The sequence below is a fragment of the Acanthopagrus latus genome, chromosome 9 (assembly GCF_904848185.1).
Source record: "Acanthopagrus latus isolate v.2019 chromosome 9, fAcaLat1.1, whole genome shotgun sequence".
Taxonomy (NCBI): domain Eukaryota; kingdom Metazoa; phylum Chordata; class Actinopteri; order Spariformes; family Sparidae; genus Acanthopagrus; species Acanthopagrus latus.
This window is the reverse complement of record NC_051047.1, coordinates 3053174-3080646: the sequence shown is the minus strand read 5'-3', so window position 1 is coordinate 3080646 and position 27473 is coordinate 3053174. Positions and strand designations below refer to the sequence as shown.

The 27473-nt window shown below is 41.8% G+C and overlaps 2 protein-coding genes across 6 annotated transcripts in view; one reads left to right on the top strand and one right to left on the bottom strand.

The window, feature by feature from the left end:
* The window catches only part of pikfyve (phosphoinositide kinase, FYVE finger containing), a 31887-nt gene extending 22133 nt beyond the window's left edge, over nucleotides 1-9754 (top strand). For 2 of the 3 annotated variants that reach the window (XM_037109914.1, XM_037109913.1), the window contains 17 exons: nucleotides 200-313; nucleotides 1603-1711; nucleotides 1789-1943; nucleotides 2128-2224; nucleotides 3030-3087; nucleotides 3176-3295; nucleotides 3405-3525; nucleotides 4502-4597; nucleotides 4715-4795; nucleotides 5108-5202; nucleotides 5307-5366; nucleotides 5479-5655; nucleotides 6161-6264; nucleotides 6356-6484; nucleotides 7429-7690; nucleotides 7900-7974; nucleotides 9147-9262. In XM_037109914.1, coding sequence (XP_036965809.1) covers nucleotides 200-313; nucleotides 1603-1711; nucleotides 1789-1943; nucleotides 2128-2224; nucleotides 3030-3087; nucleotides 3176-3295; nucleotides 3405-3525; nucleotides 4502-4597; nucleotides 4715-4795; nucleotides 5108-5202; nucleotides 5307-5366; nucleotides 5479-5655; nucleotides 6161-6264; nucleotides 6356-6484; nucleotides 7429-7690; nucleotides 7900-7974; nucleotides 9147-9262 — 1969 coding nt within the window. Of the gene's footprint in view, nucleotides 1-199; nucleotides 314-1602; nucleotides 1712-1788; nucleotides 1944-2127; nucleotides 2225-3029; nucleotides 3088-3175; nucleotides 3296-3404; nucleotides 3526-4501; nucleotides 4598-4714; nucleotides 4796-5107; nucleotides 5203-5306; nucleotides 5367-5478; nucleotides 5656-6160; nucleotides 6265-6355; nucleotides 6485-7428; nucleotides 7691-7899; nucleotides 7975-9146 lie in introns of all 3 variants that reach the window. The other variant, XM_037109911.1, reaches the window with a different exon arrangement.
* A 728-nt stretch (nucleotides 9755-10482) lies between these two features.
* ankrd44 (ankyrin repeat domain 44) overlaps nucleotides 10483-27473 on the bottom strand; it is a 37255-nt gene continuing 20264 nt past the window's right edge. The window contains exons 12-28 of one of the 3 annotated variants that reach the window (XM_037109512.1): nucleotides 26443-26551; nucleotides 26052-26120; nucleotides 24970-25110; nucleotides 24424-24489; nucleotides 23688-23799; nucleotides 23356-23427; nucleotides 22464-22665; nucleotides 20543-20630; nucleotides 20329-20446; nucleotides 18992-19214; nucleotides 18689-18776; nucleotides 18222-18305; nucleotides 17972-18117; nucleotides 17712-17794; nucleotides 17417-17499; nucleotides 17015-17106; nucleotides 10483-15908 (exon numbers count right to left, since the gene is read on the bottom strand). In XM_037109512.1, coding sequence (XP_036965407.1) covers nucleotides 15649-15908; nucleotides 17015-17106; nucleotides 17417-17499; nucleotides 17712-17794; nucleotides 17972-18117; nucleotides 18222-18305; nucleotides 18689-18776; nucleotides 18992-19214; nucleotides 20329-20446; nucleotides 20543-20630; nucleotides 22464-22665; nucleotides 23356-23427; nucleotides 23688-23799; nucleotides 24424-24489; nucleotides 24970-25110; nucleotides 26052-26120; nucleotides 26443-26551 — 2036 coding nt within the window. In that variant the 3' untranslated portion in view covers nucleotides 10483-15648. The remainder of the gene's footprint in view (nucleotides 15909-17014; nucleotides 17107-17416; nucleotides 17500-17711; nucleotides 17795-17971; nucleotides 18118-18221; nucleotides 18306-18688; nucleotides 18777-18991; nucleotides 19215-20328; nucleotides 20447-20542; nucleotides 20631-22463; nucleotides 22666-23355; nucleotides 23428-23687; nucleotides 23800-24423; nucleotides 24490-24969; nucleotides 25111-26051; nucleotides 26121-26442; nucleotides 26552-27473) is intronic. The other 2 variants (XM_037109514.1, XM_037109513.1) reach the window with 2 other exon arrangements.

Below are 27473 nucleotides of genomic sequence, written 5' to 3'. Positions count from 1 at the left end.
CAATAAATGGACAAGTGTCCATTTTGAGCATCAATAATGAGAAAATCTTCATCTGGATACAGCTGTGCTGGTTTGTGTCCTAACCTGTTTTTTCAACTTGTGTACAGAGGATTTATTCATCCATTTGTCCACTGTACATTGGATTTATTCTGTGCGAGATAAGTGTTGAAATAGAGTTTTGCATCTCTCTCATTCTCAGCTACACTTCTGTAAGGCTGTTGGAGATTTGTCTTCCTCGTCCCAAGATCTTCATCAGGAACTTGGGGCCTTCAAAAGCCAACCTGCAGCAGGACCTGAAGGACTTCTCTCAAAAGTAAAGGAATACCACTGCTCATCAGTCTGCCATCATTTACACATGCCCACCAGAAGGAATTAAACCAGAGTACTTTGTACTCATGTACTTTGATCAGTAGAAAAAAAAACTTCATATTTGAAAATCTTCAGGGATATTTCATGGATATCTGCCCTTTAGATTATCTTCAAAATATATTTTGGGCCAGGTTAAGGCACAAAAATAAGGATTATTTAGCCTTTTAAAATGACTTCTGTATGTCTGGAAAATTTGATCTGAGTGATGTGAGCAGGGTTTTAGGATTTTTCACTCTTCTGTATTTATTTTGTTTTTCCTACCCTTCATCCTCAAGTGCAAAACATCACTCAATTCAGAAGAACTTGAAGTTTAAATCCCAATTTTACTGCTGAGATTGAATGAAATTACCAGAATGCTTAAGTAACACCATTAGAAATGTGATGTTTTTGTTTTAAAAAGATGTACTTGGATGTTTTAGACTTCCATATGAACTTCTGTCTACATCTGGCCTTTCCCTAAGCAAGCTACAGCCATTTATTTTAATATTATCCCTAGGCATTTGTGCGAAACATAGGTGTAATCATATCTTTAATTTGATGACCATGTTGATACGTCCAACAGCCCAGAGGAAGAAATTACTAAGTTATTAAATAATACCAGAGGCTGTCCAGGTCTTCCTCAGTTAATCATTTTTGTATTAAATGTTTGTAGAAAATTTCCATCTCAGTCTTGAAATGTCTTATTTTGTCAGACCAACAGTCTAATGCTGAAAACCATCCTGGTTATGACGATATAAAACAGAAAAAAAAAAACGGAAAATCACATCTGATTACATTTGAGAAAATGACACTGGATAAGAATTAGATGAATAGACCAAATTGATTGAATTTGTGATTTTGGGCTGTATAGATAATCTTGACTTAACCTGAACTGGGCTTGCTTTATACTTGAATGGTGGATGACCAGATGGATTATCTAAGCAGCATAACCTTTGGGCATGCAGGCTAGAAATAAATAGATTATAGAGATCAGTAATTGAGATTCAGGAAGAAGAAAGAGTGAAATATGACAAGTAAATTTAGTAATGAAAACACAGCAGGGAAACACTGCAGGAGAAGTCAGTAAGTTTAGATGTTCTCCAGTCTAAAAATTGTTTAGAGGGTTTTCTGTTGTTTGTTGTCCCTTAGGGTTAGAGTTAGATAAAGTGCTGTATTGATAGTAGTATAACTGCACCTTCATTCACTGTTCTGTCTTAGTCCACTAATCCACTGTATCCTCTGCTCTGTCCTCAGAGTGATTCAGGTGTACTTGGCCATAGACGACCGACTCACCTCCCTGAAGACCGACACCTTCAGTAAGACGAGAGAGGAAAAGATGGAGGACCTGTTCGCTCAGAAAGACGTAGGTTTTCCCTTTCACGTCATTCTGATTTCTTGTATGATAGTTTTAGGCTTACAGTCAGGTTGCTGTGTGTTTAGATGGAAGAGGCAGAGCTGCGGAGCTGGATAGAAAAACTTCAGGTGCGACTGCTGGCCTGCGGTCTGGATTCTCCTCAGCAGCTGCAGTCCGTCCTGGAGTCACTGGTGATGAAGAAACAGAGCCTGTGTGAGATGTTACAGTACTGGAATGGAAGGTCAGAATCACTACAGACTACGGGGGGACAAAGGGGAAATAAAAGTGAAACTGGTCCTTTGTTACAGTCTATAGATTGTTGAATCACTGATCTCATCTGTTTCTATTTTTTATACATATGTGAAGGGAGAACCAGGCTCTTACTCTTTGCTGTACACTTACTGTGACGCTCTTCCCCCCTCCAGGCTGCAGGACTTGTTCCAGCAGGAGAAAGGCAGGAAGCGTCTGTCTGTCCCTCCCAGCCCAGGCAGGCACAGACAGACCGCCACTGATGACAGCAAGGTCAGTAATATCAGTCATTGTCTTTACCTGCACTTTACCTGTGTCATTTTTCTGCATTTTGACAGTAACCTGATTTCTTCAACGCCCATGTAATCAACAAACCAAGTGTCTGTAATTTTGTATTCTTTACTGAGTGTTTTAGAAATGAGTCATTCTTCAGCTGGATTTGCCATTTATACTCCTAATTTATACTAACCAAGTTTCTAATCTGTTTACATATGTGGATGTGCAAGACAGACCTAGAAAGTACTGATATGACGGGGGATCATCAGGATTTAAGTATAGATAATTACTGCTGAAATTTGAAATTGTTAAATTCAAAGTTAGACTAAAACTGAATGGGACATCGGACAATCATTTAGCTGCAATGTCCTGGATTGATTCAGGCTTTAGTCGCATTTCCACCGTGGGAACTTTCCACAAGGACTCCAAACCTTTGGAGGAACTCTTGTGTGTTTCATGTGTAGCTACCAGGGTCAAAATCAAGTTCCAGGGACATTTTTTACCCTCCCTTTGGGGTCACCCTAGGTTCCAAAAGAAGGTCAGGGTATGTTAGAAATCTATTGCATGTGGATCCATGTTTGTGGATTTTATGATCACCATGTTAAACTGCAAAGATTGATCAATTAATCAGTTAATTGTCCGTTTTCAAGTCTCCAGGCTCTCAAATGGGTGATTTATGGAGAAATTCGTAGATCATATTCAGCATGTAAAACACCTGTTTCCTCACGGAGATCATTCAGGTATAATTTGGTGCATTAAACCTGCCTATTTTTATCTGTTTATTTATTCATTTACTTTACAGAGTGCCCTGGATTCCTCCCCCCGTAACCCTTCACCTATAGTACAGAATGGTGAGAAAGGTGAGCTGGCTTTCCCCAGACTTTATCCTCTCTTGTTTGTTAATATAATAAGATTTTAATCCTGACTGTGAATGTTTTTCTTTGACAGAGGACCGCCACCTCAACACACTGCCCTCAGCCTCCTCCTCCATGCTGCCATCACCAGCAGATCCTGGAGCTGAACCAATCACCCCTGGTCCCTCCTTCCCTGAGCAGGACCTCCCAGAAGGTACACACACACACACATATACACACACACACTCTCACACTTAACTCTGTCTTGTAGCTTACTTGTCCCGAATGTCTGCTGTATATATTCTGTGTTTGCTTGTTGTCAGATGTATTTGACGGACACTTGCTGGGCTCCACTGACAGCCAGGTGAAGGAGAAATCTACCATGAAAGCAATCCTCGCCAACTTCCTGCCAGGCAACAGCTTCAACCCCATCCCCTTCCCATTGTAAGTAATGCCTTCACTGTGGATGAGGCCAGGTGTGGTTTATTTCTGAATGATGACCAAATTGTGACAGTTAGACTGAAAAATTGTAAAGGAAATATTGCACTGAATGCTCAAAATCTTGTTCACTGATTTTCTGACCAGGTATTGGCTGATTTAAACAGATACATTTTTTGTATTCGTTCTTTTTTGCCGATATCCCAAAACAAAAAGGATTTCTTCCACATGGTATTTATACTCATATAAATGTACCCACATAATTATACTCATATTTTTTTTTTTGTATCAGTACTTGAACTCAGGTATTTAGTGTTAGAATTTATATAAAATTATACCTTTTATGTTTTTTTTCATCATCTCATTTCCAACAGACAATTCTTTTGCTACAACTTATTATTATATAGTACATTTTGATTACACAATGAAATGGCTATTGAATAATGACAACACCTGCATTTTGTTTCATATAAATTTCCCTTTCACCATGCAATGACGACTGACCGACTGGTGATACAGTCAGGCTGGCTGACGAATCTCCGTTACAGGATAAAATAACGGATAACGCACATTATGTCCTGTGTTGGTATTTTCTACTCTGAAGAAAAGCAAAACGGATTTGGCTCTGTGGCTGCAGCACCACCAGTAATAACATGTTGAAACACTGAAATTGTCTGTTTCCACTTTAAGTGAAGTGTTGTCTAATGCACTCCCAGCAGATATACTTTGGTAAAAGACTGAATAAACTGAATATTAACAATGTGCCAGAATGCAACACTTTCTTTTGCATAATATCTCACCAAATGAGAAGTATGAACATGTTTTTCTAAATATAGCGTGAAAGATACAGTTTTGACCTGACATCCAATGCCATTTTTCACTTCTTGGCCAAGTTGTAATTGTTGTTATAAGCATTAACTGTACACACAATAATTCCGGGCTTTGATGGTTTGTCTGTGACTGTCATGTGATCTGTGTACAGTGACCCTGACAAGCACTACCTGATGGACGAACACGAGCGGGTGCCCATCGCAGTGTGTGAGAGAGAGCCAAGCTCCATCATAGCCTTCGCTCTCAGGTGAAAACTGCCTCCTCTCGCTGTCTCAGTACTTCTGCACAAGAGTGAAGTGGCCTCAGGATGTAGCTTTATAAATGTCTTACTGTGTAATGGTATTATTGTATCATTTTCTTCCAGCTGCAAGAAGTATAAAACAGCGCTGGATGATTTGGCGAAGGCATCAAACACAGGCGGGGATGAGAATTCACAGGTCGTCAGGTATGCACGGTTCCTGTTGAAATCTGACACTGAAAATTAGTGCTGGTGTTAAAGCTCCTGAGAAATAGGTGATTTAAATCAGTTGCATCAGAACAGATTATAGTTGTTTCATGTTTAGTTTAAGTTTGAAGCTTTTTACTTTAGCTTGAAGCAAGATTTAAAAATATAAATAAGATAAACATGTTTTAGGACATTTAAGCTTTGTTATCCAAATGTCTGGGCTCCACTGGGAACTCTGAGTCCAGCTGTTATAAGAACCTTTGACTGGTAAAATGCAGGAAAACCTGACAAAATGTGCCTTTTCTCCCTCAGTGGTGGGGAGAGTCGGGCGAAGAGCAGCCCTGCCAGGCCCAGTGAGTCAGCCTCGTCCCAGCAGAGCCGCAGCAGTATGGACACTGATCCCCTCAGTAAGTCTTCAAGTCAAATAACAATTTAATTCACAGAAGATTGAAAACATTTGGATAATATATTTGAGATGAAATGTATGACTTTTTTGTACTGTTTGGTGCAGAGGATGCAGACTTGACGGATAAACAGAAGAAACAGACCCTCAATCCACATATTGAGCTACGTGAGTATTTCTTCCTATTGCATTTATGTAGCCTTGAGCAGGTCTTCAAACTATACAAATTGAAACAGTAGTGATAGAAGTATTAAAGGCACGTTTGTTGTCCAATTTGCAGAATTCTCTGATGCCAACGCCAAGTTTTACTGTCGAATCTACTACGCCGAAGAGTTTCATAAAATGCGTGCGGTGATCATGGAGAGCCCTGAGGAGGATTTCGTCCGATCGCTGTCCCACTGCGTCAACTGGCAGGCTCGTGGTGGAAAATCTGGAGCTGTGTTCTATGCAACAGAAGGTTATAACTAATATCTCATTCATAAATGTCACCACTGCTACTGCAAACAACACCAAAGTCACATTGATGCAGTGTGAGAGTTTCTGTAGTTGAGGTAATGTGCCATAGATCTGAGTTAGTGTATAGGAGTTTCTTCCTCATTGTTGAGAAACAGGTTTGTGATTGTTGTTTTAATACTCTGTTGTTGTGGGTCCCACTGCTTTTCTTGCTAAGGCCCATTTTTTTGCCATCTTTGGTTGGACTGGTTTGGTTTAAGCATGAGGAGTTGGATTGGTTTGGGTTAGGGTAAGAAGATCAGGGTCAGCCAATCTGAGGCAGAGAAGGTCGGGTCTTGCCAAGAAAAGCACTGGGATGTTAATGTAGTGCTCATCACCCTTATGTGGGCAAGATGACAACAAATCACCTGCAAACCTGCCTGGAGAGATCAGATTTTTTTCCACCTGACATAATTATGTGAATTATATGTTGGTCATTTGTAAAATGTGTCAAAACTATTTCCCATCAGATGACCGGTTCATCCTGAAGCAGATGCCCAGACTGGAGGTCCAGTCCTTCCTGGACTTTGCACCTCACTACTTCACCTACATCACCGGAGCCGTGCAGCAGAAGGTGAGCATCATTAAGTTTTAATTCAACAGTTTCTATTTAGGATTGACTGGGTGACTTGAAATAAATAACAACCAATTTGTTTGCACCACAGCGGCCGACTGCACTGGCCAAGATCCTGGGTGTTTTCAGGATCGGCTACAAGAATTCCCAGAACAACACGGAGAAGAAACTGGACCTGCTTGTGATGGAAAATCTTTTCTATGGACGCAAGATGGCTCAGGTAAGTGAAACACAGCTGACTGGCTCTGTCCACACAACACTGAGCAGACTGGTTTTGATTTGATAGAAAGACCCCCAACACCATGAAATACACATTGTACATTCAAAAGTCTAAAACTGCAAATGTACAACTTTAATCAGAGGCTGCTTATGTTGTTGTGTGACACATTTGCATGGACACATTTTGGTTGAAACTGGATACTGGGATTTAATATCCAGCCTGTACATTGAGCACAGTGAGTTAAAAGTATTATCTTCCAGTGTAGAAAAGATTGTCATGTGTAACCGGAAATAATTTTTAAAGATATTTAGGAGGAATGAAAATTCAAGTTTAGTTCTTTGGTCTTAAGTCTAGGTCTAAAATTTCACTTAAGACTTAAACCAACCCAGACAGACTTTAATACCTTTAAGCAGCGTTAGGAGCCCATTTGTATTGGAGCTGTGAAGTTAGTCTCCTCTGTTTGTTTAAAGTTGATTCTCTTCTTCATACCCTTTTACGCCAAAGGTGGTTCAGGTGCTGGTTCGTAGCCATTGACTATTCTGGAGCCATTTTTTGCACTTTGACAGCCAAAGAATTGGCTCTCAGGCAGGAAAATCGGTTCGGCAGTCCTACCAACACTGCTGGTCTAGAACAAAGAACCACTTACATCTGAGAGTAGGAGTGATGGTTATCAGGACCAAGGACCAACTTAAACTGCTTATGACCGCCATTTTTAACACCCATAGCTAGTGTAGAGTGTTCAGACTCTACAGATTTAAACTGTTGTCACTAATTGAAGCAACAGTGGTTTGAGGAACAGTTATATTTGGATGCCAGTGTAGGCACGCAAAGCCAGGAGCAACACTTGTAAAGAGTCAAGATAGTGTTCTGTTTATTTTGACCAAAAAGGTCAATAAAATCTGCAGATTCCTGTGGTGTCCTTAGCTGTGACATGTCCTCTGTAGGTGTTTGACCTCAAAGGCTCCCTGAGAAACCGCAACGTCAAGACAGACTCAGGGAAGGAGAGCTGTGAGGTGGTTCTGCTGGATGAGAACCTCCTGAAGCTGATCCACGACAACCCGCTGTACATCCGCTCCCACTGTAAAGCCATACTGCGAGCTGCCATACACAGCGACGCCTACTTCCTCTCCAGCCACCTCATCATCGATTACTCCCTGCTGGTGGGGCGTGACGATGCCACCGATCAGCTGGTAGTCGGGATTATAGGTGAGAAGACGTCAGAAGTGAAGGATCATGAGTCAGTGTCATATGTTAGTGACTTTTTTTCTCATGTTGGTGATGTAACATCCTGCAGCCCCCCTGCTGCTTATGTGTCATGATCCGACTCAGTGGGAAGCTGAGAATGTAGAAAACGTCATCTGTGATATGATATTCGTCCTGTGTCTGATTGCTTTTTGCTCTCCCTTTTTCTGCAGATTACATTAGGACATTTACCTGGGACAAGAGACTAGAGATGGTTGTCAAATCAACTGGAATCCTGGGAGGTCAAGGTAAGTCTTCATCTGTTCCCCACATCCTGTTTATACAAGGTCTTATTTGTTTTTTTGAAAACAATGAACACGACTTCCCATGATCCCATTTTTAGGAATCTACTTGTGAAATTTAGGTACACATACACTCTGATCAAAATACAAAGTAGAGCCTAACCAGTGTAGGATTGACTGATATAAGACTGATATCAGTATTTTATATGGAGTGATAACAATCTCATTGATTCATTTGGTTGTGAAAGTGATGATAGGTGTACCAAAGCAGACTTTTTGGGCTATTTTGTTGCACGGTACACTGTTCTATCAAGGACAGCAACTGTGAATATGATGAAGATGAAATCACTACAGAAAACTTCCCTGGAAATGAAGTCATTATGAATAATAAAACATGAATGGAACAGAAATATTAACTTGGAATCAGAGTATAAATTCCCCAAATATTGCCAGACTCGTTGGCTGGTCACTATTATCAGCTTTAATGAGTTAATCACTATTGTTAAATCAGTGTCAGTGTTCATGTAGGGTGATCAGTAATACAAAATTACAGTTTGGAAATGCCAGATTTTTTTTTTATTATTATCATATTTATTATGTGAGCACAGTGGAAATGCCAAATAAAATTGAGGTACAATGTGGAACGTTTGAAACAGTTCTTCAGCCGAGATCCACTGACCAGTTCAATCAGAATTTTTGATCTGCTTCTCACAGTCTGTCAGTTATCATGGACTGAACCAGTGCTGGTTCAGAGCCAACTGCTTGGTGCTGGTCGGCTCACTTAGAGCTGTTTTTTAGCTTTATGTTGGAAAAAGTTGAAGATAGTGGCTGGAACCTGGTGCACTATTTGGTATCACGCTGGTTGTGGAGTGAAAACACTGCTGACCACTGATTGGTTCCAATTCTTTATTTGTTTCCTGCTTCAAATTTGCCTTTGTCTGTGCCCAGAGAATTAGCTGTAGCATCAGCAGTTTCTATTTGCATATCTGCCAATATGAAAATCTTAATAAGTGGTTATGTGCTGATGTCTGGCTCTGGCTCTTAAAGGATTACCTGAGGATGATGAAAGCTCTGCGTAGGTTATCTTACTCTATTGCTCTGAAGTCTGCTCTTTCCTGTCTCTAATGTTGTGGTGTGTTTGTGTTTGTGTATTTGTTGTATTGTGTTGTGTCATTCAGGGAAGATGCCCACTGTGGTCTCTCCGGAGCTGTACAGAGCTCGTTTCTGCGAGGCCATGGACAAATACTTCCTGATGGTACCTGACCACTGGACGGGCCTGGGCATCAACTGCTGAGCGGTGCATGCATGTCCGAGTGCAGTTATACAGAAACACAGAGGCACACCTTCTCAGACCTTCTATGCACAAACATCAGTTTCCCGGACTGAGGCCTCAGTATGGGAGAGCTTCTCAATCAACCCGAGACCCATAAGCACACTGGACGTTGTAAATGTTTGAACATGGTGCAGACTGAAGCCTGACCAGTGTTGCAGCACAGTATCATTCCACAGGAGCAGTGCAGCTCTGAGACTGCACCATTATTAAGACGTCTGTTTTTATCACTGGGGACTCATTGCAGCATTATCAGAGTATATTGGATCCCCCTCTGGGCGTGTTTCACAGAGGGTTTGTTATTTTATTAGTGCCATGAGTCCAACTGTTTCAAGAGGACTGCTGAAAACCTTCCGTCATGTGGTTTTAGTTTGGTAAACAAACTAATGTGTAATGTAATTTAAAGTTTGTAAATGTACAGAGATTATGGAACTATTAAAATATTATTAACACTCATTTGTTAAGGCTATCCTCTGTTATTTGGGGGTGGGGGTTACTGAGGCAGAAACAACTGAATGGGACAGATGTGACTAAAAAAATCTTTAACTAAATATCAAATTTTAGGACCATATGAGCAGAGGCTGAAACTTGACTGATAACAATTAAGAGGTTGAATAGTAATTTAAGTCATTTATTGAGCAAAATCCTCAAATATTCCTTTAACTCTCTTCACAAATGTGTGAGGATTTTATTTTTTTTATGATTAGTGTAAATTGAATATCTGGGTTTTTCAATGCTTGGTGGACAAAATATACAATTTGGGGACGTCGCTTTGGTGTCTGAGAGTTGTGATTGCCATTTTTCATTATTTTCTGACTTCTAATACACTAAACAATTGAGTAATTGCAAACAGTTTTTTATGGATCAATTTGAAGCCCTGCTTAGTGCTATTAAAGCTTCATAGTTGACAAATTACAAAGGAGGTAAATGTTCAAATTGATGACATAACTTACTTTTCACCATCCCCTTTGGAAGTCTAGCGCCGCTATAATAATGATTTTCTTTATTAATGGTGCACTATGTAGTTTTTGGGAAGACGTTTTAATCGGAAATTGTAAATCCTCATCAGCTTCAGCAGCAAAGAAATCATCTCTGTCTTTCAGGCATGTCATGTTGCTGCTGCAGAGAATGAAATGACCTGACGACATGTCTTATGATTCAGCTGAAAGAAAAGAGCACAAGAGTAACTTCAAACAGATTTTTATAATTGTACAATTTATGGAAAACAAAGGGTAGCTGACAAACAGCCCTCAGCATGTCGTACTGCATCAGGAACTGGTATGAAACTCAGACACATGACGATGGCGATTGTCAGGACTGTGAAGATCTTTATCTGGTAGAATAATAATAATAATACTGGCAGACAGACTCAGTCTCTCAGCAGACCTTCAGCTCAGGGACAGAAAGACTGTGCTTGTTAACGACGTGTGCTTATCAGCCACCAGAGTCGCCTCTGCTGTAGTTAATTGCAGCTAACAGAGTTCTCAAGTTGAAATAAATTCATTAATACACACAACTTTAAAGTCCTTTCTGCAAAGATTCTCAAATAAAATATTTGTATTCTTAATCAGCCGTTTGGAATGGAGACGTCGCTCTGTGTTCAAGTCCTCTATGATGGAGATCTTTTTTTCATACAAAGCTTTACATCATCATTATATACAAAAGCAGTTCAATTTCATATCAGTACCTAAGCTAACACACTCTCACACACGCAACCAAATTAAAGGGGAAGTCTGGAGATATTCTCTAATTTGTCTGGCTGAAAAGCCCATGAGAAGACCAAAAACAACAATGATTTGATCCGACTGAACAGCGTTACACTCCTGACAGTCCTCTGTGTGACATTTGTTGTAAACTACAATACACAGCTCTCATAGGAGAGCATTCAACGCTGCTGTAAGTGATGTATTTTCTATTAATATTGAGCTGTTTAACACAATAAGTGTTGAATAGCCAACAGTAATCACTCTTAATGGTGTCTGTCCTCCCTCCTAACCAAGCAGTGAGAGAGAAAATAAAAGAAATGGTATCCCTGACTGCTTTATCCATCAGGGCAGAGCTCTCCATGAAGAGGCGGTCCTGAGCAGGAGCATCCTGTTGTGCCCGGTGATTACAGCTGCACGTTGTGGTGACGTAGAGAGGAGGGAGGGGTTCGCTAACTGCCAGGACCAGCACAGGAAGAGTGGGCTGAGTGCTACAGACAGGGCGGGAGGTCTGAAGGTAACAAGAGGCGGACTACGTTATTGTTACTTTTGGTCTTCTCGAAGGATTTGTTGGCAACAAGCAAAGTGGAAAGTATCAGCAGCCTTCACGGAGAAAAAACTGTGGAGTGACACATAATTTCAATAGAAAACATTTGCGTAACAGAGCCAAAGTCCTCTCAAACGTCGTCATTCAATGTAACATAATCGTCCACACTACACTTGACACATTAAAGGAACAGTTCATCCACATTGCAAAATGGCATTTGGTATGCTGTGGTAGCTGGTCTTGAAAAACAGTTTGTTTGTCCAGGTTTTGATATTCAGCGCGAACACTACTGCCTCCATGCCGACACAGTGGAGTGAGAGGAGTATTGTTTGTGGTCCTGATTATACTGAACACTCCACAGATGACCATGGGCAGATTTCACCACAATTATTAATGTAAATAAATCTTCATTTACAATCATTTCATTGTCCATTAACCTACTAATTACTCCATTAAGAAACATATTAAATAGCACAAATACTGTCCATTCATATTTAGTTTAATATCTCAGAGGACTACTAGAAGTAAACCAGCAGTCACGGCTGACTTTTATCACTTTTGCTTAAGTGAAAACTCCCTCAACAGTGAATCTCCCATGAAAGCAGTCGCTGATTATTTTTCTGTTAATTAGCTAATCGAGAGATCGACCGATCATCTCAGCTGCAGTACAAAAGTAGAAACAAGTACATCTATAAACCACGAGAATCGCTCGGAGAAACCTGTTGACAGAGAGCTCAGTGGATTATCCTGAATAACTGCGACACTGGCAAAACACTGTCTCTGTGAGGAGCTTTCAGCCACACGACATCATCACCTCAAACACAGGGAGTTTTCACAACTGTCATTAAATTGTGGATGTTTAAATTCGTTAATGTTAGCAAGTCACACATTTGGAATTAACCCTCAAATTCCCACAATAACTACCTCAAAATGTGGTGAAATTTTTAAAGGGGCACTATGTAGTTTTGCAGAAGATATTCAATACTATATTGTTACAATATTAATGAGGTAATAATACAAACTAAGTAATATTTATTTTTTTCCATTAGCGAATAAACCAGCTGTTTTAAGAAAATAAGGTCCCAGAACACTATTTGAAGCTACAGAGGGTTAGCTTATTTAGGAAAACAAAACAAAAAAAAAAATCAGTCTGCAAAATATTCTTCCCAAAACTACACAGTGCACCTTTAACCCAACACTTGTCTCTGCCCAACTTCCAGGTCAGTAAATTGAAGTACTTTGTTTTCAAGTTTGTTTCTAGCAGAAGTCTGAGGCAGATATCTCAAAACCTGAACAGCTGAATACCACACGTGGGGCGTGAGTGACCAAACAATTATTTTGTCATTTTGGTGCACTGATCCTTCAATTAGAAGACTATTAGAATCTACTGACAGGAGACTTGTTAGAAAAGGAAACAAAATGAATCAACATCAAGGCACTGGACACGTTTGAGACAATGGCACATAGCTGGTAGGTGGACAGACAGAGGGGAAGGAGAGAAGAGTGGTCAAGGCCCTGTGTTATTTAACATTTAAGTGCTGGCAGTATCTGTACCATCATGTCAGAGAAAATAAATAGCACAATCAACTGAGGAGACCGGAAAGAGCTGTTCATCACTTCAGAGATGTGGAGAATCTGGGCTTGCACGACTGGACATTTGGAGCTGCCCTAGTGGGACAAAGGTTCCGTTGGTCTACAGAGTGTGCGACCATGCACTACAGCTAGGAATGAACATGGAGTCAAAACAGTGCAGGAGGCCATTTAAGGCCAGAGGACAAAATGCATAAATCTAAGTCATAACCTCAGCCTTCACTCACATCTGCACAAACCCTGTTCATCACTGTGTACATCCCAATTCCCTGATTGGATTTGTTCCTCGCGTCAGCCGGAACTCGCTCCTGTCTGTTACTGGTGGGTCAGAGGTCATTCAGCTATACCTGTAGGACTGAGACAATTCAGAACTTGAAGATTTCTGACCTCCCGCTTGAAAAAACTGGATGAGGAAGAAGTAGTGAATGGAATATTTTTTTGTCAATTTCCAGGTATGAATTAAATAAAAATTAAACGCCTGTTACCTTGTGTCATTTCCGCTCTTCCATTGCGAGGAGGCTGTACTGCTGAGGGTTTATTTGCATGCACACTTACCAAAGAGGCATCACTTTGTTATGGTCCGACAGTCTTTTTGGTACCTTTTGGTGTGGTGCACCGAGAGCGCCTGGAGAACGGTGGCTGGGAATTTCAACCAAGAAATTCCAACCTCTGGTTTGTCTGGAACGCAGCATTAGGTGTGACAGAGCCCGCATGACCATCAGTGGACTGTGTGTTTGGTCAAGAGGTGCCAACAGTGGTGACTCACCCCACATCAATTTAACAACCTCCTATTAAAACTCCTAGTATTACTTGGATCTATATCTGTATAGTATTTATACTGGGGTTGATCTCTTGTGACGTACAGGAGGCTACAGGTGTTAGCCTACTGTACCCGTATGGGATACATTTATTAAACACGGTGTACACAAAGCTGCTCAGATAGCCAGAAATTGATCTGACATCTTTGAGTTGGAATATCTTTAACCATCAGTTACATCCCATTGTTGAGATGTTGTCAGATCTTATGGTGTAGACCTGATTATGGATGTGAATAAAACCCCATCACCAGTCCTGTGTTTAAACTGTGTGTGTCTCCAAATCAGCACTGTCTTAAAAATAGTTAAAAGGTCAGACCATAACAAAGGAACCATAAAGAGCTTTCATCATTCATCACTAACACTTCTCTTTTCATCCTCTCTAATTTCTTCTTCCAGCGTTAATGATGGCTAATAATGTATTTTCATTCAGACACGCACACACGCTACATTCACTTTATAACAGCTTTCACTTTACCCCCGAGACATTAAGAATAATCAGTGATGTCTACAAAATGTCATTTCATTTAGTTAATCAAACTTTTGTTATTTCACTGTTAACAAACAATGAAAAGCTTTATAAACCATTCATCAATTAACTGTAAAGCTTTATAAAGTTTATCAGTTACAACTTTATATAAAAAAAAAAATCAAGAAAAGATTTAAAAATCATTTCATGGTTTCTTAACAGTAAAATAACATATAATATTAACTTAATTTTCACTGACTACAGATTTACCATTAATCAATGGAATAAATTCAGCCATTCAGCCCCTGAGCAGCCGCACAAGAGAGCATTTTAAGCTGAGTCTAATCCAGATGTGTTCTTGTCATCAGAGACCAGATGATCACTTTTTTCTAAATACGTTGCAGGTGAAAGAAACATGGATCCAATTGAGGGAATTGAGATGCACCCAGTGTGTTATTTCCTCGTCTCTGTGGAATAATTTAACTTCTAACATGTTGAAGGCTGCAGTCGCAGTTCATCAAAACCTAAAAGCAAAAGTTTGTGCTTCAGTTGTTAACAGGTAAAAACAAGCTTTATGTACCTCTTCTTGTGACCCCTCCAGTACAAGTTCATTATTTATGCGTGGAAGTCAAATATTTGGTACAACAACAAGCAAAAATCATAAAAAGGTTAAAATTACACTTAGCTTTCTTAATAATCTACTTCATTTGTACAAACAGTTAAAAATGGCTTTTTTTTAAGACAAAACAAGTCTCAGAGGCACGCTGCTGTGCCATGCAGAGACTAAGTACCGAGGTCGGTTTGGATTGAAGCACCCGTGAGTAGAAATAACAAACCGTGGTGGAAGTTAACACAAGCATGCAGAACCGGGCTGTAACTGATCCAGATCAAATTCTTCTTCAGCCGCACGTTCATGGAGCAACTTGTTCGGCTGCAGCCGTCAGTCCGGGGCAGTGCAGCCGATTCTGAAAAGGGCACTGAGATAAAACGCTGTGGGGCCTCCAGCCTGGTGTCATGGAGGGGGTCATTCTGTACACGCTCCCTATATGAAGAGCAGAAGATACAGACACAGCTAACATCCAAGCTGTGTCATAACCAAGTATCTACCCTTCTTCCTCAAGAGTGCACGGTACAGACTAAAACACTGCATCATTCATGGGGGGGGGGGGGTTTAAAATTCAGGTGCACAGGTGGAGGTAGGAGGGTAGAGGGTCAGTCCAGAGGGGTCAGAAGGTCTCCGAGTCTTCCGAGTCGTTCTCGGTGGTTCCCTCGCTGGAGGGTCCGGAGGGGTTCCTGGGGCTGCGTGGCCCCCGTGGGCCGATGCCTGGGCCTTTACCCCCCTGGTGGGGCAGCTGCCTCAGCAGGGCGCCTGGGGAGGGAGCCCCGGAGCTGCAAGGGGAGCAGAAAGGCATCATGGTAGCCAGAATGAGAGCCAGACAGTCAGCCACCTCTCTGCTAGGAGCACAAGCCAGAGCAGGGGTCAGACCTGAGGTAGAGAGACAGAGAGACAGGGAAAAAAAGAGAGAGCGAGAGACAGAGAGAGGGAGAGAGAGAGAGAGAAAGAGAGGAGAGGGGAGGGGAGGGGAGGGAGGAGGGAACAGAAACAAAAGGGAAGAAGAGAGCGAGACGTAGACATGGAGGAAGCGGGGAAGGCGAAGCAGAGACGGGAGCAGAGGACAAAGGAGGGACGGAGCAGCATTCCATTAGTGTTCAGCCAGCTGACACAGTATGCAAACACAGGGGGGGCACAGAGCACAGGGACAACCACTGCTGCAACTGTCACTACACAACAAATCCATACACTAACAACTCATAATGACACATGGAAAGCAGACGAGCAGCCTGTACACAGTTAGAATCAGGGTTCCCACAACGCCATGACACCTTCCTGACTTTCTCAGTATGAAGGCAGAGTTTGAAAATAGATCATACAGTGGATCCATGACCTGGATGTTTTATTTAGTGTTGGTCGGGTCTGAAGAAGTTTGAAGTTTGAAAATGACAAAAATCTGAAGGTGTTTGAATTAAGACAGAAACAAGCTCATCAGACAACATCCCCCTAACCCTAACCCATTCAATTCAATGCTGATTAAAAACAAACAGATTATTTCTAATTTTAGAATGACTTTAAATCGATTTTTATGGACTGATAATGAAGTGTAACATCCTTTCAGCTTCAGTTGCTCCCTCATTTACTGTCCTCTCTGCTGGTGCTATCAGATTAAAGGCAAAAAGTATTTCTAAAAAGGATGAAACAACAACAACGGACCCAACATTTAATATAACAACTGAGAGAGGCAGGAAGCAGGAAACGTCCCATTTGGGAGATTCTCTGATGAAGAGAAATGAATCCCTACTTGGAATGTGCTTTTTAAATTCTATGGTATTCCACAAACATCATGACCAGTGGGAACCCCTTTTAAAAGGTGGATTCATTTGCAGTGCACATAGAAAATCATATTCCAACAGTTCATTAGTTGAGTTCATGCTGGAACGGAGGAAAACATTCATGCTGACCAATGACAAGAGCATGCAGCTGGGGGCCTATTTAGTCTTTGGGGCCAACAGGGTGTCAGACCAGGTTCATCCTACCGTTCTCATCCACCTTCTGAACATTGGCTCCTCGGGACAGCAGCTCCTGGACCGCCTGCTTCAGACCACTACGAGCCGCCAGGTGGAGAGGACTGGCAGAGACACACAGACAGTTTGTACGTTATAACTAAAGCAGATTCACGCTGTGATATCTCGCCTGCTGCTGCCTTTTTACATACACCACCATCTCCTGATGACTTTTACAAATCATTTCCCTGTTTGTTTAAAAGTTTGTCCTTCAGCACACGCACCTCCAGGTTATCAACAAAAATATGATCTTAATTTTGTTTTGTTTAATTGTGTGAAGAGTGAAACATACAATCATATTCTCCACATTTAACATGTTTCTAGTGCATCACACTCCACAATCCTTTTTGCTATATGGAGGTTTTAGAGACTCACGTTTGCAGCGCTGCATTCGTGGCATTTATGAGTGCAGTGTCCGATAGCTTCTCCAGGATCAGCAACACACAGTCCTCCTTCCCCTGTGAGGAGAACATGTTCGGTTATAGCAAGCCAAGCCCTGAAGTATCAAAGACTGAAAGAGGTTAGAATTGATATTTTTTCAGAGAATTGTCAGACAGTTAAAATGGCCCCCAATTGAATGCGATAAAACTTCGAGTTCCACCAAGCAGGCACTAGCATTAAGACAAACAACACGTAAGACAAAGGATAGAGCCCCCCTGTGGACACTTACATTACTGCAAGCTAGATGCAGGGCGGTGTTACCGTCTCTGTCCGTTGAACTGAGGCTGGCGTTGGCGCTAGTCAGCAGCACCTCTGGAGCACAAGACAGAATCAGGGCAAGGAAGAGATAACACTTCTATTACTACTCTTATACTCTTATAAGTCTTATATCATCAAAACAATAGAACATCAATATATTCCCAAATGTCATGAAACAACATAAACACACTGCAGTACTGAAGCCATAAGCTGAATCAAATATCTCAGTACCGAGGGCTCCGATTCTGCCCTTCTCAGCCGCCATCATCAGTGAGGTGCGACCTGATTCGTCTGCAGCATCGACAGGTGCATCGTGGGACAGGAGCAGCTGGACACAGTCGACGTGACCCGAGAAGGCTGCAGCATGAAGAGGAGTCCTGCAGGAGAGAGGAAGGAGTGAACAAAAAAAAGAAGGTACAGCCTGTGCACACACACACACACACACACACACACACACACACACACACACACACACTTTTACCTGCCCTTAGCGTCCTTGCAGCCAGCGATGTCTGATCCCATGGCCTCCAGCAGCAGAGATGCACAGGGCTCGTGATCATTCACCCTGTTGGTTGAAACACAATCAGACATCAGGTGTCGGAGATGATGCACGAGCTTCTCTAATATCGTCTTCTGTTTCACTTCTCTAAATTAACATTAAGATCAGCGCTGATATGAAGGGAACATCTCTGGATTTTTGGTCCCACAAAACAAGTACTGTTCACCATTTTATGAGTCTTTATAGACTAAATGATGAAACAGTTCCGTGGAAAAAGAATCAATAGATCAATTGATGGAAAAAAAGTATCCTTATTTAAAGTCTTAGTATGAACATAGTAATCCTTTCAAACAATTAGAATAAATCATTAAAAAACTGAAAACAATCATCATTAAAAATGCTGTGTGTGTGTGTGTGTGTGCGTGCGTGCGTGTGTGCGTGTGACTTACACAGCGCAGTGCAGAGGGGTGAAGGGGTTCCCATCAATACAGCGACAGCCCTTCTGCTCCAGCAAGACCTCCACACAGCCCTCATGACCTACACACACAAACACACACAGTATTGGAAAAAAACAAACAGTTTTCCACTGGAGTCAAGTCTAGTTTGTTTTATTGTACAATACTTGAACTATTATTTTGCTACTATATTCGCAGAAATTAGAACAAACTCTACATAAAGAATGATAACAGATAATCCAGTGCAGACTGAGGACATCTGTGAGTGTGTCACAGCATGAAGAGTGTGATGCTGACCGTAGTAGCAGGCCCAGTGCAGCGGTGTGTATCCACTGTGGTCTCTCAGCGGGGGCAGGGATGGCGGCTCAGAACAGGCGATGCTCAGCAGCTCGCTCAGCCAGGAGGCGTGGCCTCGTGCAGCGGCCAGGTGGATGGAGGTGCGACCTCGCGAGTCGCCGAGAAGAACCGAGGCTTCCTGCTCCAACAGACACTGGATACACTCCTCCTGACCACACAGCAGCTGGGGGAGGGGGGACATTTAGGCCTCTAGATCAGAATCGAGCTAAAGGTCTTATGGTTCATATTCTTGTCGGTGTGATATAAAAGAGTATTCCATCACAGTGAACATTTATCTACTCTAAATATCCATTAAGGTCAAAGAACACCTCAGATATGAGAATCGGTTTTCCAAAGGAAGAAACTAACAATGACTTGCTGAAACAGCAAGACATCCATTAGAAAGACTTGAGGAATGCTCTGATGCATGGTCTGCAGTCATGGCAAATGTGCACTGAAAGCACCCCGTGGGCTAAACAACCAAGAGCACTTGTTTTAATCGCTGCCATGGGAAGCAGATAACACAAAAGGGCAGGTAGCATTTAAGATCCACAAGCAACTGCAGTATGAAAAACAAAGGTTCTGCTGACCTGATTTAAATGGAAGCAGATCTCCACAGTTTAACAAACCAAATTAGATTAACTCTGTAAATGTAGTACTGACCTGGACTCAACCTCACCAGAAATATAGGGCTGCACAATTCATCCAAATGTGATTAATTATTACCATATCATGCAGCCTTAGATAAATGACTATATACATACGCTGATAAAACAACAACTCTGACCCAAGCTCAGTGGTGTGAAAGTCTTCTTTTTACTCTTTGGTGACATTGTAAATCAAGTCTGCCCATGAACAGGGCAGAACAGTGGCGTCAATTCTGCCAGTTACGGATGCGACCAATGAATCAATCAGTCGTCAAAATGTTCTATATCTGTGAATCATTTAAATCATTCTTCAGTCAAACATTTGCTTCTTTTGTCCAACCAATAGTTCCAAATTGAAGACATTACTTTTTGCTTCAGGACATTGATGAGCATTTTTCAGTTTCTTTATAAGAAAATAAATAATTAAAATAAATTCACTTCACTTCAGACTTTTGTATACTCATATTGATTCATCATTTAAAGATCCAATGAGGAGATAGTTCTTGAGATTATTTAACGCTTATATTAAAAAAAGCTCTTTCGAATCTATCAGTTGTTATACTTAATAGCTGATAAAGTCTATAACTGTTCTGGTGGCACACTTCAGTCTCCATACAGGCAAAAAATATTAACAGACAGTGTGATGCTCACCCCGAGGTGCAGTGCAGTGAGGCCGTGCTTATTGGCCACATTGACGTTGGCTTCTCTCTCCAGCAGCAGCGACACAGCATCAACGTGACCCCCCGCCACCGCCAGCATCAGAGGAGTCCTGCAGACGAAGAAGCGTGGCAGACAGACTGAACACACTGGAACAGACGAGGACAACTGAAAGAGAAAGCTAGCAGAGGAAAGACAGATCACTCACTGTCCCTGAGAGTCAGCAGCATCTGTGAGGTCAGCACTGTCCGATTCATCCAACAGGAGGCGCACACACGTCGTGTGACCGTTCATCACTGGAGGAGGAGAGCAAGAGGCAGAGTGCAACAGAAATGTTTATTTATAGTCATTCAGAAGACAAATCCCAGTTTGTGATGATTGTGGTGTCACCACAGCAGGAAATAAGAACCATAATCCTAAAAATAACAGAAACCATAACAAATTCTTCAAACTATCAGACTGATATGTGCAGAAATCCATCATGTAAAAAGAGAAGATGGGAAATGAGTGAAAATAAAAGCAGGGTGTGTTCACAAATGGAAACTCAAATTATGAATGTAATCATCTGAACAAACTCAGAAATTCATCTGGCCACATGAGCAACAAACACTAAATCTGGTTTGCCTAAAATGAGGGGTTGGACGATGCTAATGCTCCAAGGTCTGTTTCACTTCTGTGAAAGTTCGATACATTGTGTCAAAGCTTGCGTCAAATAGGAAATGTGACACTGTTATACTTTCAGTGTACATTAGAGAGACATGGGCATGGGATCATTTCCACCTGATACCAAATAATGAGCTAATGAAAGTGATACAGTAACTACAGTCTTCGCAATTGTTAAACACATTTCTTGAAACTGCACTCAAAACCCTGTAATATCCGGTCTTTTATCCTATCATATGGATATCTTTCACAGCGCATCATTTAAACGCTGGTGTGATACATTTAAAACACTATCATCAAAATACTTCTGTCTTTATGAGGCCATGACACATATTCAAGTCTATAAAACTGAGAGGAAAATGTTTTTAATGTAGTATATGTCCCAGAAAAGGTTTTAATATTGCGGTACATGTGGTATAGAGACTGCTGTCATATTATAAAGTAATACAAAACTGTGACCATATCAAATAAATACTACGCTGACAAAACCCTTGTGTCAGAATAGGATACAATACACATTTGTCTTTTCAATAAGCTCAAATTGGGTGAAACTCACAACCCCAGTCCCCCCTGTGTTGATACTGCAGCAGTTCAAACCAAAGGAGATTTCATTAGAAGCACTGGATCGCCCTCCTCCTCCTCTGTGTCCTCCACACTGTCGCATTTTTCCCCAACACAGCGAGCCTCTTTTATACTCTGACAGGTGACTGAAGTGGTTTGCCAAGTGAGTTTAAACAGGTGAGAAGTGAGGCTGAACACTTGGTCGTTAGGGTGTGGCACTTTGTACGCCAGTTTTATTTCCAGATGAACAGCATGTTTTTAATGATGTGATCTGCTTTTGTTTTACCAAAATGTGATTTCAAATGTCTGAATGGACATTTTGATTATAAAAGTCAGTTTCACACTTGTGTGCACAGTTTTCGTGAGCTTTGAAAGGAGAAAAACTGTAATAATCCAAAACATTTCTTTTAATTGTCATGAAGTCCTGAAGAACTGCTGTCAGTTTTGAACCTGCCAGATGTCGCTGTGCTTGCTGACTTTAAATTTAAAAGGCACAAACAGAAGAGTCCTGTTTGTTGCTCCGCTCATCACCCAGCCCAAATTGTGTATAATTGGATCTTATCCAGGGCGACGCTGGAAAGTAAGCACAGCTCAGGTGTTTACTCTCAGTTTTAAATAGTGTAATTATTCTTGGAGGTGGTTGGCTAAAAGTATGTGGGCACCTGAATGTAACATCCAGATGTGATTGTTAAACTGCCCAAACAGGCTCCACTCTCCACACCAGACTGCAGGGATTTGCTCCAATTCAGCACTGATGTTGACAAGGATGAGGTCAACAGGTGAGGGCTCTGTGCAGGTCAGTCAAGTTTTTCTCCACCAGACTGCGAAATATTGTCATCTAACTAATGACATGGTAAAAATGATCAAAATTCATTTGAACAATGTGAGACTGAAAGTGAACCCACCTGCCAGGTGGACAGGGGTACGCCCATGCTGGGTGTCAGTGGTGCGCGGCGACGCCCCCTGGCTGAGGAGGGTGTGAACACAGTCAGTGTGTCCCCGCAGGGCGGCCAGGGCCAAGGGTGTCCTCCCCGCCTCATCCCGCTGGTCCACCTCAGTCTCCCCCTGCAGCAGCACCTCCAGGGCCTGAGCGTGGCCGTGGTACGCCTGCAAAAACAGAGCCTCTTTAAAAACACTAAACTAAATATTTACTACATGGAGTCACATTGGTAGGTACCATATGAGTACTACAATCGAAAAAAATACATACAGACTGACATATTAGGGAGTGACTGATTTGAATCTTTCAGGGCTTATAACGATTATTAGAAATCAAGGGGACTGAAAAACTACATGTGGGACCAATATTCATTTGTATTAAAAAAAAATAATAATAATAATATGAATGAATGAAGTACAATAGATTATAGTATTGTTCCTTATTACAATTTCCAGGTACTTGAGTATTTCCTCTTTCTGCTACTTCATAAGTCCTGTCCACAACATTTACTTGATACATTTAGTTAGCAGTTACTTTGCAGATTCAGATTATTCAATATTTCTAGGCTATAAGTTGAGTGTATAAGTAAGTTGTAAGTTGAGCTATAAGTGATGTGTTGCCAATCAGATTTTGTTGCGGGTAGGCCACTGGGTGAGATGCTGCATCAGAGCCAGAGTAACATACAGGAACCAGGGTGAAAGAGAGAGAGGGCATGACATGCAGCAAAGGGCCACAGATCAGATTTGAAGCCTGGGCCACTATCTTTGTACATGAGGTGCAGAGAGAGAGAGAGAGAGAGAGAGAGAGAGAGAAGGAGAGAGAGAAGGAGAGAGAGAGAGAGAGAGAGAGAGACTCACGGCAAGGTGCAGCGGGCTCCTGGCGTTTGGAGATTCAGGGTCTTCTTGGTGACTGTCGTCTCTGTCCAGCAGCTGCAAATCAGAATGACACGCATCAACACATTTTCCCCTGCGCTGAAGATGAGTCCATATACTCTATCAAATTTTTTAACACAGAGCAGGGTCAACACTGTTACAACACAGCAGAGGACCTTGAGTGTCATCATGTGGTGTGAATTGCAGATCTGATCAGCCAACAGATGGAGAAAAGGCCTGGAGTCACACGCCAACAATACAACTATGTCCTCCATATGTGTGTGTGTGTGTGTGTGTGTGTGTGTGCATTTACTGACCAGTTCCAAACAGTGCCTGTGTCCGTAGGCTGCAGCATAGTGCACCGGACTGTAGCCCTGTTTGTCTTTGAGAGAAGCCGTCGCTCCACTCTGGAGGAGGAACTCTAAACACCTGGAACAGAAAACAACATCATTTCAGCTGTCATTTAAGATAGAGACTCACACATCACTGATCTACAAGGATGGGCAGAGTCAATGTTATGACTTCAATGTCGCTGTGATAATGATCACGCTTTACTGAAACTAAAGGCGTGTAGGATATCAGACTGTGGCGCTGGTAATGGACTGAGTGATTCCTGCAGATGTTTGCAAAGCTTATTTAAACTTTAGAATGAGTGTGTGTGCCAACATTTCGTCTGTAAATTGCATTGTCAGACAATATCAAAATCAACTGATTAATCATGGTGTCTATAAAAGAAAACAGTGAAGAATGCAGGGCAGCACAATATATTGTTTCGACATCGCAATGTCAAGTAAGGCAAAGTAATTTGAACGTGTCATGTTGCAACTTTTCCCATTTTACAAAAGATGGGACATACAATCTTTACATTCGAGGAACTGAAACTAGCACAAATTAAGTGCCTATTAAGAACACAGCCATTTTTTAGTATACTTAATTTAGTCATCTCTCATTTGTTTTGTATGTACTCCAAATCAGTGTGTAGTACAGCTCTGATAAAAGCAGCCACACAGTATATTTCTTGATCTCTTTGTGTTGCTCTCAGTGTGGACTTACAGGGCTGCCTCTTTCTCTCGCTCCGCCTGAACTCCTTCACTCTCTGGCTCCAGAGCAACACGACGCCTGTAGAGGGGAGAAAACAGGAGGGAGGGAGGGAGGGAGGAGGGACAGGTGAGGTAAAAGATGATGAAGCATTAACACACTCAGTCGTCAGCCTCTTTTATGTGCTGGTTCCTACTGATGCTAAGAAGTCAGTGGGTAACTACTTAATGCCTGAATGTGCATCATCTGCATCGTAAACAGTGGGGCTGTCAATCCAGGGGGCCACGCATGATTATCACCTTGGTATCACCTCCAGTTACCATGGAAACACAGAGGTGTGGACCATCAGGTTTCTATATGTAGCAACAGTAGACAGCCACCCATATTTTCAGTGCAGCACCAGAGGAGTGGTGTGAAGAGGAGCAGCTTCATCGGAGTGCTACCTCCTCTCCTCAACACAGTCAAAAGGCGACTTAAAGGAATTCTTCTCTTAACTTGGAAACAATGGATGATAAGATGAGTTGTAGATGTGTTTGTCGAATATGTCTTGCTGCCCCTCACCTCCTGTCCAGGTCCGAGGCAGCGGCATAGTGCAGGGCAGAGCGCCCCCACTGGTCAGTGGCGTTGATGGCAGTTCCACAAGCAACCAGAGTCTCCAGACACTGATAGTGACGGCTGGCGGCCGCGTAGTGGAGGGGGGTCCTGGGAAATATCAAGAAAGTTAAGAAAACAGATCACAAATCAGCAGCACAACACATATATAAATATTCAGGCGTACCGATTCCAGAATGTACCGATCACACTTTTTCCCCCAAGTCCATTGAAACTCAGGACAAACTCATGGCCAAAGTCTACGGACACCTGAGCTCAACACCCCTCTGTGATGGTTGCACATGTCATGTCACCAGTGTGGCTGTGTGTGATTTTAATAATGAATAATGAAGCACTGAACAGGTGATTCAAACTATTTGGAAGAAATGTCTCATGTACACACAGACCCCCACCTACACTTACCTGCACTTACACATTCACACACTACACTGGGGAGGTTAATTGCACCCAGCTCAAAACCTAGATCCTCCAGTGTAATGTTTGCATGCACATCACTCTCTCTGACTGTAGAGCGATGTTTTGACATTCATTTCAAGATAACAGAAGTTTTTTTTGTTTTTGTTTTTTTTTACTCATTATGTACAATGTTCAATTTACAGCTTAAAATGTGTCTGGAGGATCTTTATGAAAAACATAAATAAACACTTATATCCGCCTACACCTTCAATGTAGTCTGTTATAAACAGCGGGTTACATGTTTGATACTCGTTGTAAATGCTAAATGCTGCTTATAAATATGAACATTGTCAGAAAAAAAAATATATATCAAAATTTCCAGTCACAGATCACTTCTAATGACTTGTTTTGTTCAGACAACACTAAATATAAACAAGGGAGAAAATCAGCAACTCTTCAGTTCTGATCTGCTGGAACCTGAAGAATGCCTCAAATGCTTCTTGACATGAAAAGGACTTCAGCAACACTCCAGTTATCAAATTGGCAACTTTACTGTTTGGTCGATCTACTCATCTGTGGACCATCTCATTAATTCAGTACTACTGACAACATTATTAATGAATGCATTGTGTTACCTGCCGCACTTATCCCTCCTGTTGTGTTCTCCGCCACTGCTCAGGAGCAACTTGACACACTCCACATTACTGCACAGGGAGAGGGGAACAATTACTGCATTGTGTTTAATTATGGCTTTATGAGTTAAAATAACTTAAGTTGATCCTTATTCAAGTAATTTACTGAATGTTGAGAAAGATTATTTAAGAATAATCCTGGTTTACTACAACTACAGGTCTCACTTTCAGAGATTTAGCCAGTGTTTCTATTAGTTACTGTATAACACGATTGTCTGACTATTTGCTATCTCATCAGGCTTTGCTGTGGTGGTGTAGAGTGAGAGAATCAACCTTTATCCTTCTTCCTCTGTTTAAAAGTCATATACATCCTATAATGAACAGTGCAGCTCACCCTCCGGCAGCAGCAGCGTGCAGGCAGGTCCTCCCCAGAGTGTCAGGAGTGTCTATCTGGAAGCCTGCGGACAGGACCGAGTCGTTACACATTATGCTAAACCTCCGACCTGACGAGGGGTAGCGCGGGGAGTCGGACGGAGGCCAGACAAGACACAGCAGCAGCGACCACAGAGAGAGGAGGAAGAGGTGGAGAGAAAGACAGGCGTGAGTGCAACCAAGCACGGGGGAACAGAGGAGATTAGGTGAGAGTGCATGATGCTCGCCATGCCCACACAGGAACACACAGAAACATCTGGAAACTACAGGTTACACAGAGAGAGACAGAGATTTATCTTGTATAAGATATATAAGACGAACAGAGGAGGGAGCTGAGGAAGAAGGTGCAGCAAGCAGGTCAGTTTGAATATCTGTGGTGTCGATGTGGCTGTGACCAGTTCCCAGATTAAGACACTGTTCTGAGTTAGACTAGTCTAACCCTTTGTTAGCACTGGGTCTTTTCCAGGAACCCTTGAATGCTTTTAGCATTTCAGGAACTTTACCTGCACACTGTGCGCATGGGTGACATTTCAAGTGAAGAGTGAAATATTATTGATAACTAGTAGAAATAAGTAACTGGTAAAAATGCTACTGGCAGCAAACATTTGTGCAATTCAACGCATTGAAACCACAACATGTAAAGACAGTCTGCAGAAGGAAACTGGGGATGCTGAGAGGCTGCCGGGGGTCAGGAAATGAAAACACAGACGCTTTAATTATTGACAAAAAGTTTGGAGTTGACCTCATCAATAAGTGGTTCTCAAACACCCAAAGGACCCCTTATCTAACACAAAGATTTTATCCCAGGGTCCCACAGCTGACGTAATTTTAGATTTTAAATGTTTTGTCACAGAAAGTGTATGAAACCCATGACTTAAACGGTCATATATTCTGTGATTATGACTTGGAGAAGGAGTACAATATATGGCACCAATTGCAGCAACCGCATGCTAAGAGACATATGTGTGTGTCTCAGCCACTGCTGCAACTCCA